Source organism: Oncorhynchus kisutch, linkage group LG14, assembly GCF_002021735.2.
Source record: "Oncorhynchus kisutch isolate 150728-3 linkage group LG14, Okis_V2, whole genome shotgun sequence".
NCBI lineage: Eukaryota > Metazoa > Chordata > Actinopteri > Salmoniformes > Salmonidae > Oncorhynchus > Oncorhynchus kisutch.
Genome location: NC_034187.2, coordinates 77,720,853 through 77,738,105, shown reverse-complemented (window position 1 = coordinate 77,738,105; position 17,253 = coordinate 77,720,853). Strand labels below are relative to the sequence as shown.

Sequence of the window (17,253 nt, the reverse complement as noted above, 5' to 3'; positions counted from 1 at the left end):
GGACATTTTTGTCAAGAGTTGCTTTCCAAAGAAATATCCGGGATTGTAACATACTCTGTTTCACGGACACATGGCTAGCAGGGGACATGCTGTCGGAGTCCGTACAGCCAACAGGATGTTCGGTGCATCGCGCCGACAGGACAAACATCTCGCTGGTAAGAAGAAGGGCGGGGGTGTATGTTTCATGATTAACGACTCATGGTGTAATTGTAACAGCATCCAAGAACTCAAGTCCTTTTGCTCACCTGACCTAGAATTCCTCACAATCAAATGCCGGCCGTATTATCTCCCAAGAGAACTCTCCTCGGTTATCGTCACAGCCGTGTATATCCCCCCACAAGCGGATACCAAGACGAACTTCACTGGACTTTATGCAAACTGGAAACCATATATCCTGAAGCTGCATTAATTGTAGCTGGGGATTTTAACAAAGCTAAGTTTGCCTTGTTCTCAAATATCTGCCCTCCAGGACACCTACAACACCTGATGTCACAGGAAAGCAAGGACAATAACCACCCGAGCCACTACCTGTTCACCCCGCTTCCATCCAGAAGGCGGGGTCAGTACAGGTGCATCAATGCTGGGACAGAGAGATAGAAGCTGTTGTTCAATCTCAAGACCATCAGATTGTTAAACAGCCATCACCAGCACAGAGCAGTGACTGCCTACCTACAGACTCAATGTCATTGGCCGCTTTAATAAATGGAAAAATTGTCACTTTAATGATGCCACTTTTAGAATGTTTACATATCTCACATTACTTATCTCATATATAATGTATACTGTATCACTCACTATATATTCCTTACTATCTATTACATCTTAGCCACTCTGTCACTGCTCATCCATATGTTTTATACTTATATATTCTCATCCCATTCCTTTACTAGATTGTGTGTATTAGGTTTTGTTGTAGAATTATTAGATACTGCTGCACTGGCGGATCTAGAAGCATTTCACTACACTCACAATAACACCTGCTAACCATGTGAATGTGACCAATAACATTTGATTTGATTTGATCTAAATATGTGTGTGTGTGACTCTCTTTAACAGTCATCCTCTGAGATGCTCGTGTTGGTTGGTTCTCTCTCTCTCTCTCTCTCTCTCTCTCTCTCTCTGTGTCTCTGTGTGTGTGTGTGTGTGTGTGTCTCTCTCTCTCTCTCTCTGTGTGTCTCTGTGTCTCTCTCTCCGTGTCTCTGTCTCTGTGTCTCCCTCTCTGTGTCTCTCTGTGTGTGTCTCTCTCTCTCTCTCCATGTCTCTGTCTCTGTGTCTCGCTCTCTGTGTCTCTCTCTCTGTGTCTCTCTCTCTCTCTCTCTCTGTGTCTCTGTGTCTCTCTCTCCATGTCTCTGTCTCTGTGTCTCCCTCTCTGTGTCTCCCTCTCTGTGTCTCTCTCTCTCCCAGTGCCAACCAAGGCAGCAGATACTAATGGTCGACTCATCTCCTACGTTTGTGTCGTCATAGTGCTGCTACATTGTGTCGTCATAGTGATGCTACATTGTGTCGTCATAGTGATGCTACATTGTGTCGTCATAGTGCTGCTACATTGTGTCGTCATAGTGATGCTACATTGTGTCGTCATAGTGCTGCTACATTGTGTCGTCATAGTGCTGCTACATTGTGTCGTCATAGTGCTGCTACATTGTGTCGTCATAGTGCTGCTACATTGTGTCGTCATAGTGCTGCTACATTGTGTCGTCATAGTGCTGCTACATTGTGTCGTCATAGTGATGCTACATTGTGTCGTCATAGTGATGCTACATTGTGCCCCACTTTCACCAGTGTTGCCATGCTTGTTCCTCCTTGAAATATCATACCACAATTATCATTTGATATTTCAATTCAGACATTTTTTTAATCAAATTAGAATCATTTTGAATATTTTTTTAAAAGACATGTCCACATTTTTGGGTTGCCTTTTGTCTTCTCTGTGTGTGACTCTCTCTCTCTCTCTCTCTCTCTCTCTCTGTGTCTCTCCTCTCTCTCTCTCTCTCTGTGTGTGTCTCTGTCTCTCCTCTCTCTCTCTCTGTGTCTCTCTCCTCTCTCTCTCTCTCTCTCTGTGTTGCTCTGTCTCTCTCTCTGTGTCTCTCTTCTCTTTCTCTTTCTCTCTCTGTGTCTCTTTCTGTGTGTCTCTGAGTCACTCTGTCTCTCCTCTCTCTCTCACTGTCTCTCCTCTCTCTCTCTATCTGTGTCTCCCTCCCTCTCTGTCTCTCTCTTCTCTCTCTCTCTCTCTCGGTCTCTCCTCTCTCTCTCTCACTGTCTCTCCTCTCTCTCTCTCTCTCTCTCTCTGTGTCTCCCTCCCTCTCTCTGTCTCTCTCTCTCTCTCTGTGTCTCTCTTCTCTCTCTGTGTGTGTCTCTCTCTCCGAATCTCTCATGTGAGCCTCGCTTGTGACCCACACTGTCTTTGGTTGCCGCTGGCCAGACACACGCAGCCTGTGGCATTCCCACACTCCTAAAACAAGTAGATACGGTTTGATCTTCCATTCCCTGTGAAATTCCAACTGTTTTTCCCAGCCCTCCTCCAAAGGCACCTGAAATTGATCAATTGAATCATGTTATTTAATTGACTCTCAGCTGATTGCTGTTAGTTACCATCCGCCCTGTTGTATACCTCATCAGTCAGTCTAGACTGCAGGAATTCACTGAGTATTGGTAAAAGCTTGGCTGGCTGCACCAAATGACACACCATGGGTAGTGATGTCTCTGAGTCAGATCATAAGATCTACATGACATGTAATTATAAAATGATAAAGTAAATAATAGAGGTTATTCAGTATGATCATTATTTAAGATTCCTACACATACATTCCACTTGACTAACAAGACAGGAATAAACTAAGAAAAGGGTATTTACAAAAAAATATGAGAGAGAGCTGTTCATTCAGACCCTTTGGCTCGACGCAATCTACTGTAAGCAGTCGATCCAAAGTGCCTCTCTCTGTAACAATGTGCAGTCAAATTAAGACTAGTTGAACACAAACCGCTATCTGCACCAGAAGTATGTGATCGCACACCATTACGTGAATACAGATCATGGCTCAGCCTCCACCTTAACATTCTGTTTTCTCCAGAGCTGGCAGTATAGTGAGGAAATTATTACGGAGAGATTTCTCATTCATTTGTAAATACCTTTTTCTTCGTTTATTCCTGTCTTTTGTTATTCAAGTGGAATGTATGTGTTGGAATCTTAAATAATGATCATACTGGTGTGTGAATAACCTGTGTAGTTGCTACTACTACGGACAGTATTGACAGTACTGACATGACGAGTGGGACACTCCCCTGCGAGGGTATATAGATGCCTCCCACATTTTGTCCTACTCATGAATGAAGGCGATTCCCGGCGAAACGTAAACCTACTGTTTTGTCCCGTCAATACATTTGTCAGGTTGATGCAGCAACAGAGGGCTCCTGTTTATTTATTCACCAGTTGAAGTGTCCTGGGGTAAGGAATGTTTTTGGGGTGGATTTTCAGGTCCCTCAGTTGAGCACCGGACCCCCACCCCCTTTATTGTTTAAGCTGGGCTGAAGCGCGTTTGGGTATACCTTTATTCCATTGTTCTAGTTTGAGAGCCTTGGAATCATTTAAATAATATCAATCTCAACCGTTTATCTTTTCCGGTGTTTTCCGGACACGGTTGTCTCATGGTATGGTGCGGTATGCAGAATACATCAGCTTTGAGCACCTTTATCTCTTGAATGTTTTGGCATTCAGGTCCCAAAAGTCACTTTCTGACCCCTTCTACAATGGGCAAATGCGTATGGAAGGTCACCACTAGTCTGTATGTGGTTCACATCGAACCCTGAGCTAATGCTACTTGATTGGCTGGGTAACCACGGAAGATGGCTGAGGTCATAGTGGCTCTTGCTTCCCGGCTGGAACGAGCGTGGTAATGACATTGAGGGGTTTTAGTGGTCATTACTTATGAGATTAAAACACATCTTCAGTGTCCCTGTTTGGCCTCGTTGTCTAGAGGGCTGCACTCCTATCTAATGGGGTTGTGGAAGGAAGACAGAGGGACGAAGACGGGCTGCTTGAACAAGTGTGTGTGTGTGTGTGTGTGTGTGTGTGTGTGTGTGTGTGTGTGTGTGTGTGTGTGTGTGTGTGTGTGTGTGTGTGTGTGTGTGTGTGTGTGTTCGACACACAGAGGGAGAAGAGGAAGACTTCAGGCCTCAGACCCCAGGCCAGACCAGAGGTGGCCTCCCACTTCACTGTCAGAGTGAGACCCACAATAACCATGTTGTTTTACATAACACATCCCGTATTGTCTGCTGTTGCTATGGAGATACAAATTTATACAGGCATATAACATTTGCCTCCGGTTGTTAACCAACACTGTGGGCTGAGTTTTTATCGTTACTCACACACACACAACCGCTGCCGGCATCATTCGTCTCTGTGTGTGTGGTGTGCGTGTGTGTGTGTGTGTGTGTGTCTCAGCGAGACAGAGAGTAACAAAAACAGTTCTATTAGAATCCCATGTGGCTCAGTTGGTAGAGCATGGTGCTTGCAACTCCAGGGTTGTGGGTTTAATTCCCATGGGGGACCAGAAGGAAACAGAATGAAAATGTACGCTCTGGATAAAAAGCGTCTGATAAATGACTAACATGTAAGAGAAGGAAAGGAGAGGGAAGAGAGAACTGTGGTTAGAATACTGAAACGAATAGGGCTGTGAGTGTGTAAGAGAATGATTGTCTGAGTACTGAAAGGGAGGAAGAGGAGAGAGAGAGGAGGGGGAGAGCAACTGATGGAGGGAGAGAAGAGAGGAAGGGAGAGAAGAAGAGGAGAGGGAGATGTGTGTGCATGATAAGTCCCCCCCCCCCCCCCATTTGCTTCTTCCTCCTCTCCTCCCTCACGCCCCTCCTTGACTCATTGCATCAGCCCATTGCTTCACCCCCCTCCCAATGCATGTCTCTTTTGGGGTTTATGCCAGGCTGCTTGTTAACATACTGATCAGACTTGTGCCCATGAGAGGCCCCTGTCACCCCTCTGATGTCCCCCCCCCCAGTCCTCCTCCTCATGGGGCATGCAAGGTTGTGTGACTGAGAAGCCCTCAATAGCCTTACTGACTGACTGGCAGCCTCATTGAACCGGGCCACCCAGTGTCTGTCCCGGAATGAATCAGGATTCAGGAAGAGATGCGTTGTGTTTTATGAAAGGCTCTCTGTTGAAGGGAAGAGGGATGAAGCTGCTCCCTATTGGTGGGAAGAGGGGTGAAGCTGCTCCCTATTGGTGGGAAGAGGGGTGAAGCTGCTCCCTATTGGTGGGAAGAGGGATGAAGCTGCTTCCTATTGGTGGGAAGAGGGGTGAAGCTGCTCCCTATTGGTGGGAAGAGGGGTGAAGCTGCTCCCTATTGGTGGGAAGAGGGGTGAAGCTGCTCCCTATTGGTGGGAAGAGGGGTGAAGCTGCTCCCTATTGGTAGGAAGAGGGGTGAAGCTGCTCCCTATTGGTGGGAAGATGGGTGAAGCTGCTCCCTATTGGTGGGAAGAGGGGTGAAGCTGCTCTATTGGTGGGAAGAGGGGTGAAGCTGCTCCCTATTGGTGGGAAGAGGGGTGAAGCTGCTCCCTATTGGTGGGAAGAGGGGTGAAGCTGCTCCCTATTGGTGGGAAGAGGGGTGAAGCTGGATCGTGTTCACTAGGCACAAAACAGAAGAGAACAATCTGAAACAGAGTGAAACGGGGAGGTTCTATAAGTACTTCCTGAACTTCCAATAAGAAACACTTTTCTGTTGCAGAACGTTTTGCTACGGTGTGTCCTTATGAACAGGACCCCACGCTTTGAGGGAGGGGTTTATCTCACTGGTTGGTTCAACTAATGTTACTTTCTGCTCTGTTTTATCGTTCAGTGTGAGGGGATGTGTTTAGATTAGTCTATGCTCCTGGCCTGACACATAGTTAGTTGTAGTTTGTTTTTGAGGTGAGTAGGGATGTTTATTGGATGTGAAATACTGCTTTGACATGAATTTGGATGGATGACAGGCATACGATTCATTCCAGATGTTCTCTCCAGGTTGATGTTAAAACTGAACTTTGAAGTGAATTCTGGTCTATTTCTCTCCAGTTTCTCTCTCATACTAGTTTTAAACTTGTAAATGGAGAATAGATCATCTGTAGAATAGATGAGTTAATGTATTCAGGGTTCTATGTGGTGTGGAAACTTACATGTCACTTTCGGTTAAGATACTTCGGACAGTTCTGCCCTCCAGTCCTCAATGTTGGCTATCCTTAGACTACCCTAACACACTAACCACGCCGTATACTCCCGCCTCTGAGTTAGCTGGAGGCTCTGTTCTCCATTCTTGACCTTGCCATTTGGCAAGATGTGGGGTTGAATGGAAGTGGTATCACAAGATGCCATGCCAGTGTTAAGAAGCCCCAAGAAATTCAATCTGAAACCATTCTATTAAATTAGTTCTGAGTCGTCCTTAGTCTCTGTACATCCATTCACCAGGCTTTAATTTGTTCTCCTTCTCACGGAAATTACAAGTGTTTTTCAAATGAATGACTTCTACAAGGCTGTTAGAAAGGCTCAGTCAGAACTCTGAACACTGAATGATGATGATGATGATGATGGTTCTGTCATTTAGTTACCCAGCCTCCCCCTCTGTCTAGGAGCAAGGCTTTCAGACAGAGCAGAGTCAACCACAGAGAACAGCACGCTGTTTAACATCAAGCCTGCAAATTATATCTGAAGATGCCCGTTTAGCCATTTTCTATTGTTGTGTGGAAACAGAGTACTATGAGAACTGCAAAGATTCAGCCCAGAATCTCCTGTAGACTCTCACTTTAGACCCACACTTTCACCCTCAAATAGACACACTACCCATGTGTACCCTCAAATAGACACACTAACACACTTGTACCCTCAAATAGACACACTACCCATGTGTACCCTCAAATAGACACACTAACACACTTGTAACCTTTTCCCTTCTCATTATAGACGTCTTGTCTCAACATCTCCTGGTGTTGGCTACAGTGGGTCAGTCTCTGGTCAAACTGTTTGGGTTCTTGTGTGACATCACATCATCAAAAAAAGCCATAGATACCAACCAGAAGGACTGATAAGAACATATTAATGTCTAAATATTTGAGTGGTCATACCCAGCCTCTTTAGCAGAGAGGACTAATTGACCTGTGAACCATTGCTCTAGTTTTACCACACATCAGGCAGGGCCTGTAGTCACAAAGAGTCTCAGAGTAGGAGATCATGTCCCCCCAGACCATATAACCTTATACATTATGTTCTTAAAGGCCATATCAGACCTCTCCTATTGTCCCTCCACAGAAAAACAACCTCTAGTCTTTCCTTGGTCCTGTGCACAGCGTGGCGCAGGGCCTTTGTCTGGCCCGCTCCTGGGCTCCGTCTCACTGTCACGTCTCTCCGTCTCACTGTCACGTCTCTCCGTCTCACTGTCACGTCTCTCCGTGCTGGGCCCAGGCATGGTGTCATGTTGCTGGGGACTGCAGATTGAATACTCCCCTATAAGCTTCTATTGACTGGAGAGAGTAGTGGATTTTTTACAATTATTATTTTATATTTATTGAACCTTTTATTTAACTAGGCAAGTCAGTTAAGAACAAATTCTTATTTACAATGACGAACTACACCAGACGACGCTGGGCCAATTGGGCACCGCCCTATGGGACTCCCAATCACGACCCGTTGTGATACAGCCTGGATTGCTGCTACTCACCTAGGGAAAGCCTACCCTCTTCCAAACACAGAGGTGGTCAAGGTTACAACCTTTTACTGTAAACATATTATGAGTTTAGCTGTTAGCCTTTACTGTGTAGGAGAATGTTCCCACTGTACTCCAGCTCTGTTTGGGTGAGGCAAGGACAGGGAGAGCTGCTACTCTTACCGTAAAGTGTCACTCTCTCATCCAGCTGTGTTTCTGGGTGAGGCAGGGACAGAGAGAGCTGCTACTCTTACCGTAAAGTGTCCCTCTCTCATCCAGCTATGTTTCTGGGTGAGGCAGGGACAGAGAGAGCTGCTACTCTTACCGTAAAGTGTCCCTCTCTCATCCAGCTGTGTTTCTGGGTGAGGCAGGGACAGAGAGGGCTGATACTCTTACTGTAAAGTCTGTTTAAATCTCTCATCCAGCTGTGTTTCTGGGTGAGGCAGGGACAGAGAGAGCTGCTACTCTTACCGTAAAGTGTCCCTCTCTCATCCAGCTGTGTTTCTGGGTGAGGCAGGGACAGAGAGAGCTGCTACTCTTACCGTAAAGTCTGTTTAAATCTCGCATCGCTGATCTGACATGTCGCTCTCAGTGTCCTGCGTTTGTTTCCCACACCTGTAATCAGTGTGTGTGTGTGTGTGTGTGTGTGTGTGTGTGTGTGTGGGTGTGTGGACAGGACAGACTCTAAGATACTGTACAGAACACTGTGCTTAGTCCGTTGTGGATCTGCCTCTGGGGCTTGCTGTTAAACATCATTACCAGTGTGCTACATGCACCCAATCCTCTCTCCTGTGGTTCTATGTTGAGCCAGGTTTCTAGTGAGTCATTAAATGTCTCTAACAAATAGTCTTCTTGACAGTTTGAAGTTTAACTGACAGCACAGGTTGGCTAAAAATAGAAATGGAGGGCATATAACAGTAGTTGTCTAGATTCTAGACTCCTACTAGCCTGTCTCTAGAATGTGTTAACAAGGACAATGACAGAGCAAACAACGGTATTTTGCTCCCTCACTCTCCAACCAAGGTGCATGAATAGAGGACCAGAGAAAGGAGAATGTGTAGCCACTCTTCCAGGAGTCAGGAGGACTATAGATGTAGACTTGAAAAATGCTTGTCATTCAGAAGGGGCTCCTGTTTACTCACCATGTTACATAAAGGGTAGAATGGTTTCCATCTACTGTAAATAGATGATGACTTCAGGCTGAGATGCAGACTAGCAACAGTCAGGTTCAGAATTGACATGTTTGTCTCCTCTCTGACATACCAATCTTATTACAGTGTCCTCTGCACTGTGTGGCCCATAAAGGTCTCCCTCTGTTATCTGGTCACTGAAGAGTTTAAATACATACTGATCTTCTTACTGTTTCTTACGTCTGTCTGTCTGTCTGTCTGTCTCTTTCTTTCTTTCTTTCTTTCTTTCCACTCTACGGCTCAATTATATCTATCTCTGTTAGTTTCCTGAAGCTCATGTTACTGTAGCCCAATCTCTCTCTTTTGCTCTCTCTCGCTCGCTTTCTAGGAGTGTCATCCCGCGTCCCAGAGATCATGGCGGCCGGAACGCACTCCCCTGGGGGACCCAATGGGATCATCCGGAGCCAATCCTTTGCCGGCTTCAGCACACTGCAGGAGAGACGCTCGCGGTAAGGGAATAGTGAGGTGGATATTGGCCTGGAGGCTTTCTAGGCACAGATTTAGGATCAGTGTGTCGTACCCAAATTCTAACCTTAGCTCTTAGTGGAGAAAATGCAAAGCTGACCTTAGATCATTGCCTAAGCGTAACTCATTTTCTTCTGAGATGTGGTGATATAGAGATGTGGTGATATAGAGATGTGGTGATATAGAGATGTGGTGATATAGAGATGTGGTGAGAGAGAGATATGGTGAGAGAGAGATATGGTGAGAGAGAGATATGGTGAGAGAGGTGTGGTGAGAGAGGTGTGGTGAGAGAGGTGTGGTGAGAGAGGTGTGGTGAGAGAGGTGTGGTGAGAGAGATGTGGTGAGAGAGATGTGGTGAGAGAGATGTGGTGAGAGAGATGTGGTGATAGAGATGTGGTGAGAGAGAGGGTAATATAGAGATATGGTGATAGAGAGATATGGCGATAGAGAGAAGCTGATATAGAGATGGTAATATAGAGATATGGTGATAGAGAGATGGTGATAGAGAGATGGTGATAGAGAGATGGTGATAGAGAGATGGTGATAGAGAGATGGTGAGAGAGAGATGGTGATAGAGAGATATGGTGATAGAGAGATATGGTGATAGAGAGATGGTGATAGAGAGATGGTGAGAGAGATATGGTGACAGAGATATGGTGACAGAGATATGGTGACAGAGATATGGTGATATAGAGATATGGTGATATGGTGATATAGAGATATGGTGATATAGAGATATGGTGATATAGAGATATGGGGTGAGAGATATACAGTGCCTTGCGAAAGTATTCGGCTCCCTTGAACTTTGCGACCTTTTGCCACATTTCAGGCTTCAAACATAAAGATATAAAACTGTATTTTTTTGTGAAGAATCAACAACAAGTGGGACACAATCATGAAGTGTAACGACATTTATTGGATATTTCAAACTTTTTTAACAAATCAAAAACTGAAAAATTGGGCGTGCAAAATTATTCAGCCCCTTTACTTTCAGTGCAGCAAACTCTCTCCAGAAGTTCAGTGAGGATCTCTGAATGATCCAATGTTGACCTAAATGACTAATGATGATAAATACAATCCACCTGTGTGTAATCAAGTCTCCGTATAAATGCACCTGCACTGTGATAGTCTCAGAGGTCCGTTAAAAGCGCAGAGAGCATCATGAAGAACAAGGAACACACCAGGCAGGTCCAAGATACTGTTGTGAAGAAGTTTAAAGCCGGATTTGGATACAAAAGATTTCCCAAGCTTTAAACATCCCAAGGAGCACTGTGCAAGCGATAATATTGAAATGGAAGGAGTATCAGACCACTGCAAATCTACCAAGACCTGGCCGTCCCTCTAAACTTTCAGCTCATACAAGGAGAAGACTGATCAGAGATAGAGCCAAGAGGCCCATGATCACTCTGGATGAACTGCAGAGATCTACAGCTGAGGTGGGAGACTCTGTCCATAGGTCAACAATCAGTCATATATTGCACAAATCTGGCCTTTATGGAAGAGTGGCAAGAAGAAAGCCATTTCTTAAAGATATCCATAAAAAGTGTTGTTTAAAGTTTGCCACAAGCCACCTGGGAGACACACCAAACATGTGGAAGAAGGTGCTCTGGTCAGATGAATCCAAAATTGAACTTTTTGGCAACAATGCAAAATGTTATGTTTGGCGTAAAAGCAACACAGCCTATCACCCTGAACACACCATCCCCACTGTCAAACATGGTGGTGGCAGCATCATGGTTTGGGCCTGCTTTTCTTCAGCAGGGACAGGGAAGATGGTTAAAATTGATGGGAAGATGGATGGAGCCAAATACAGGACCATTCTGGAAGAAAACCCGATGGAGTCTGCAAAAGACCTGAGACTGGGCCGGAGATTTGTCTTCCAACAAGACAATGATCCAAAACATAAAGCAAAATCTACAATGGAATGGTTCAAAAATAAACATATCCAGGTGTTAGAATGGCCAAGTCAAAGTCCAGACCTGAATCCAATCGAGAATCTGTGGAAAGAACTGAAAACTGCTGTTCACAAATGCTCTCCATCCAACCTCACTGAGCTCGAGCTGTTTTGCAAGGAGGAATGGGAAAAATTTCAGTCTCTCGATGTGCAAAACTGATAGAGACATACCCCAAGCGACTTACAGCTGTAATCGCAGCAAAAGGTGGCGCTACAAAGTATTAACTTAAGGGGGCTGAATAATTTTGCACGCCCAATTTTTCAGTTTTTGATTTGTTAAAAAAGTTTGAAATATCCAATAAATGTCGTTCCACTTCATGATTGTGTCCCACTTGTTGTTGATTCTTCACAAAAAAATGGTTTTATATCTTTATGTTTGAAGCCTGAAATGTGGCAAAAGGTCGCATAGTTCAAGGGGGCCGAATACTTTTGCAAGGCACTGTATATGGTGATAGAGAGAGAGAGATATGGTTATAGAGATATGGTTATAGAGATGGTGATAGAGAGAGAGATATGGTGATAGAGAGAGAGATATAGTGATAGAGAGAGAGATATGGTGATAGAGAGAGAGATATGGTGATAGAGAGAGAGAGATGGAGAGATATGGTGAGAGATATATGGTGAGCGAGATGGTGAGAGAGAGAGCGAGATGGTGAGAGAGAGAGAGATGGTGAGAGAGATATGGTGATAGAGAGAGAGAGAGATATGGTGAGAGAGAGAGAGAGAGATATGGTGATAGAGAGAGAGAGAAAGAGAGATGTTGTTATCTGCTTTCAACTCAGACCTTAGTCTTCTTTAGTGAAGCATTGGAAGCATATTTACCTCTATCACTCCAGTATCCCTGCACATTGTAAATGTGGAACTGGAACTGACTGACCCTGAATATCATATTCTTACTTACTTTATCATGTTCTTCTTTTTAAATGTTTTATACTTTGTGTGTTTTTGTTCTACCTTGTTATTTTTAGTATTGCATTGTTATTGATTCTTGTCATTAGAGCTTGCAAGAACAGGCATTTCACTGTACTTGTGCATGTGACATTAAAAGTGTAAAGATTACTTCCCTCTCTGACTGTGGATGTAGTAATTTCTTTGCATGAATTCGTTGGGTAAGCGTTTAGTGACTGTCAGACGAGTGTCTCACATAGATAATGAGGGAGCTCAAGGGAATGGGGCAAGAACATCAAAGTGTATGTATGCGCGGTGCCCTACTGAACGTAGCATAGCTAGCTACACTAGCGTGACCCCAAGGCAGCACGGTGCTCTCATTTTGCACGTTGTCCTAGATTTGTGGAAGCTCTACATTACATGTTAGTCATTTAGCTTTTCCAGAGCGTCTTACCGTATTGGGTTCCAGGCAGGCAGCAGTATGTGGTACGTTCTGACTTGTAGAGGAATCTGCTGTCACTGTGTCCCCATAATCCTGCTGTTTATAAGGAAGTAGCTACAGAGCCTTCACAAAGTACTCATACCGCTTGACTTATTCTACATTCTGTTGTTACAGTGTGAATTCAACATGGATTATATAGCTGTTTTAACTCACTCAATGACACACAATGCCCCATAATGACAAAGTGAAAATATGTTTTTAGAAATATTTGCACATTTATTGAAAAGGAAAAACCTAATTATCTAATGTATCTAATACTTTGTAGAACCACCTTTTGGTGTCGATTACAGCTGTGAGTCTTTTTGGGTAAATCTGTAAGCGCTTTCCACTACTGGCTTCTATACTGAACAGAAATATAAACGTAACATGTAAAGTGTTGGTCCCATGTTTCATGGGCTGAAATTTAAGATTCCAGAAATGTTCTATATGCACAAAATGCTTATTTTGTTCAAATTTTGTGCACACATTTGTTTACATCCCTGTTAGTGAATATTTCTACTTTACCAAGATAATCCATCTGTCTGACAGGTGTGACATGTCAAGAAGCTGATTAAACAGCATGATCATTACACAGGTGCACTTTGTGCTGGGGACAATGAAAGCTATCCTAAAATGTGCAGTTTTGCCACACAAGACAATGCCACAGATGTCTAAAGATTTTAGGGAGAGTGCAATTTGCATGCTCCATTTGGTATATCCAACCACAACTCTATCCTCCTGATTCCTGCTTACAAGCAAAAATTAAAGCACGAAGCACCAGTAACTCGGTCTATAAAAAAGTGGTCAGATGAAGCAGATGCTAAACTACAGGACTGTTTTGCTGTCACAGACTGGAACATGTTCCGGGATTCTTCCGATGGAATTGAGGAGAACACCACATCAGTCACTGGCTTTATCAAAAAGTGCATCGAGGACGTCGTCCCCACAGTGACTGTACGTACATATCCCAACCAGAAGCCATGGATTACAGGCAACATTCACACTGTGCAAAAGGGTAGAGCTGCCGCTTTCAAGGTGCGGGACTCTAACCCGGGAAGCTAAGCCCTGCGACGAACCATCAAACAGGCAAAGCGCCAATACAGGGCTAAGATTGAATCATACTACACCGGCTCCGACACTCGTCTTATGTGTCAGGGCTTGCAAACTATTACAGACTACAAAGGGAAGCACAGCCGCGAGCGAGCTGCCCAGTGACACGAGCTGGGGCTGGAGTACAGCACACTTAACCACTGCGCCACCCGCGAGGCCTTCACTGACATTTTCAACAAGTCCCTGATTGAGTCTGTAATACCAACATGTTTCAAGAAGATCACCATAGTCCCTGTGCCCAAGAACACGAAGGCAACCTGCCTAAATGACTACAGACTCGTAGCACTCACGTCCGTAGCCTTTCTTTGAAAGGCTGGTCATGGCTCACATCAACACCATTATCCCAGAAACCTTAGACCCACTCAAATTTGCATACCGCCCAAACAGATCCACAGATGATGCAATCTCTATTGCACTCCACACTGCCCTTTCCCACCTGGAAAAAAGGAACACTTATGTGAGAATGCTATTCATTGACTACAGCTCAGCGTTCAACACCATAGTACCCTCAAAGCTCATCACTAAGCTAAGGGTTCTGGGACTAAACACCTCCCTCTGCAACTGGATCCTGGACTTCCTGACAGGTCGCCCCCAGGTGGTGAGGGTAGGTAGCAACACATCTGCCACGCTGATCCTCAACACTGGAGCTCCCCAGGGGTGTGTGCTCAGTCCCCTCCTGTACTCCCTGTTCACCCACGACTGCATGGCCAGGCACAACTCCAACACCATCATTAAGTTTGCAGACGACACAACAGTGTTAGGCCTGATCACCGACAACGACGAGACAGCCTATAGGGAGGAGGTCAGAGACCTGGCCAGGTGGTGCCAAAATAACAACCTATCCCTCAACGTAACCAAGACTAAGGAGATGATTTTGGACTACGGGAAAAGGAGGACCGAGCATTACCCCATTCTCATCGACGGGGCTGTAGTGGAGCAGGTTGAGAGCTTCAAGTTCCTTGGTGTCCACATCAACAACAAACTAGAATGGTCCAAACACACCAAGACAGTTGTGAACAGGGTACGACAAAACCTATTCCCCCTCAGGAAACTAAAAAGATTTGGCATGGGTCCTGAGATCCTCAAAAGGTTCTACAGCTGCAACATCGAGAGCATGGTTGCATCACTGCCTGGTACGGCAATTGCGCTGCCTCTGACCTCAAGGCACTACAGAGGGTAGCGCGTACGGCCCAGTACATCACTGGGGCTAAGCTGCCTGCCATGCAGGACCTCTACACCAGGCGGTGTCAGAGGAAGGCCCTAAAAATGGTCAAAAACCCCAGTCATAGACTGTTCTCTCTACTACCGCACGGCAAGCGGTAGTAGAGAGTAGCAGCAGTGTAAAGGAGGGGTTGGGGGGAGGCACACAATGCAAATAGTCCGGGTAACCATTTGACTACCTGTTCTGGAGTCTTAAGGCTTGGGGGTAAAAACTGTTGATAAGCCTTTTTATCCTAGACTTGACCTCATTCATTCAAACCAGTTCCCTCACTGTAGGGTAGATAATAGTATAAAGAGTCGGTGAATGTCACACATCGCCACTAGAGCAGTTAGTAGACTTCTGAAGAAGACTAACCCCTGACCCCAGTACAATTAATCTATAAGTCTATGCTAGCTGAAGCCCCACCTTATCTCAGCTCACTGGTCACCATAGCAACACCCACCCGTAGAACCCGCTCCAGCAGGTATTTTTCACGGGTCACCCCCAAAGCCAACACTTCCTTTGGCCGCCTTTCCTTCCAGTTCTCTGCTGCCAATGACTGGAACGAATTGCAAAAATCACCGAAGCTGGAGACTTATGTCTCCCTCTCTAACTTTAAGCATCAGCTGTCAGAGCAGCTTACCCATCACTGTACCTGTACACAGCCCATCTGTAAATAGCCCACCCGACTACCTCTTCCCCATATTGTTACTTATCCTCTTGCTCTTTTGCACCCCAGTATCTCTACTTGCACATCATCATCTGCACATCTATCACTCCAGTGTTTAATGCTAAATTGAAATGATTTCACCTCTGTGGCCTATTTATTGCTTTACCTCCCTACTCTTCTACATTTGTACACACTGCACATAGATTTTTATTCTACTGTGTTATTGACTGTACGTTTGTTTATGTGTAACTCTGTGTTGTTGTCTGTGTCGCACTGCTTTGCTTTATCTTTGCCAGGTCTCAGTTGTAAATGAGAACTTATTCTCCACTGACCTACCTGGTTAAATAAAGGTGAAATAAAAAATTAAAATAAAAAGGTTCCTATTCCTCCGCCTACTATACTGGGGCCAGGTTGCTGTGAGGGCTGTCGCTAGGCGATCGGGCTGTCGCTAGGAGATCGGGCTGTCGCTAGGCGATGTGTGTGTGTGTGTGTGTGTGCTTTTTCTGTATCCTGTTATGAAAAGACAACTGCATGACTCATATGGAGTGAGTAGTCAAAATGGCTGTATTGACTTTTTTTTTAAACTCCTTTGTGACAATTTCTTTTGTTGAGGACCCAAAGAAAACCGTCCAATTTTGTTTGTTTCTGTGTGTGTGTCCAGGTGTAACTCGTTCATGGGGAACTCCGCAGTGCAGAAGAAACCCACGTCCAAGCCCAAGAAGCCCCATCTGTCAGGGCACAAGGCCAGCAGCGGCTCCAGGGAGCCCCAGCCTGAGAGGGTGGAGGAGGTGTATGGGGCCCTTAAACAAGGCTTGGAGTAAGCACACACACACAGAAAAAATACAAACATTTACATATTGGGATATTATTTTTGAAGGATATATCATAGAATTTTAACAATATCACTGACACCCCTATTTCTCCTCTCCCTCTTTTCAAATCAAATAATTTTATTTGTCACAGGTGTAGACCTTACTGTGAAATGCTTACTTACAAACCCTTCACCAAAAATGCAGTTTTATGAAAATATTTACTAAATAAACTCAAATAAAAAAAGTAACCCAATAAAATAACAATAACGAGGCTATATACAGGTTAAGGTACTTGAGGTAATATGTTCATGTAGGTAGGGGTAAAGTGACTATGCATAGATAAACAAAGATTAGCAGCAGCGTAAAACAGTTTTCGGGTAGCCATTTGATGAACTGTTCAGCAGTCTAATGGCTTGGAGATAGAAGCTGTTGCTAATACACACATTCTCTTTCCCTCCCCCTCTCATCACTCAAACATGCTGCCTCGCCTCTCACATAGATTCCATCCCTTGGACACACACACACAGACACAGATGGCCCATATGATAACGTTGATGACATGTCTGTATTGACAGCTGTATAGTAAGTTATGGCCCCTCCTCCTCTCCCTTTCTCCCTCCCTTGCCCCTCTTCTCCTCTCCCTTCCTCCCCCACCCTCCTTCCTCCCTTTTCTTTTGTCTCTCCCTCTTTTCCCCTCTCCCTTCTCGTTCCCCCTCTCCCTTTCTCCATTTTCTTTCCCTCTTGTCACCTCTCTCTCCTTCCCGCTCTCTCTCCCTCCCATATCAACCCTCCTCCCACTC

At 44.9% G+C, this 17,253-nt stretch overlaps 1 protein-coding gene across 2 annotated transcripts in view; it reads left to right on the top strand.

The window, feature by feature from the left end:
- The window catches only part of LOC109904376 (rho family-interacting cell polarization regulator 2), an 85,263-nt gene that overhangs the window by 15,315 nt on the left and 52,695 nt on the right, over positions 1-17,253 (top strand). For both annotated transcript variants that reach the window (XM_031788992.1, XM_031788991.1), the window contains exons 2-3: positions 9,201-9,321; positions 16,303-16,458. In XM_031788992.1, the coding sequence (XP_031644852.1) occupies positions 9,227-9,321; positions 16,303-16,458 (251 nt within the window). In that variant the 5' untranslated portion in view covers positions 9,201-9,226. The remainder of the gene's footprint in view (positions 1-9,200; positions 9,322-16,302; positions 16,459-17,253) is intronic.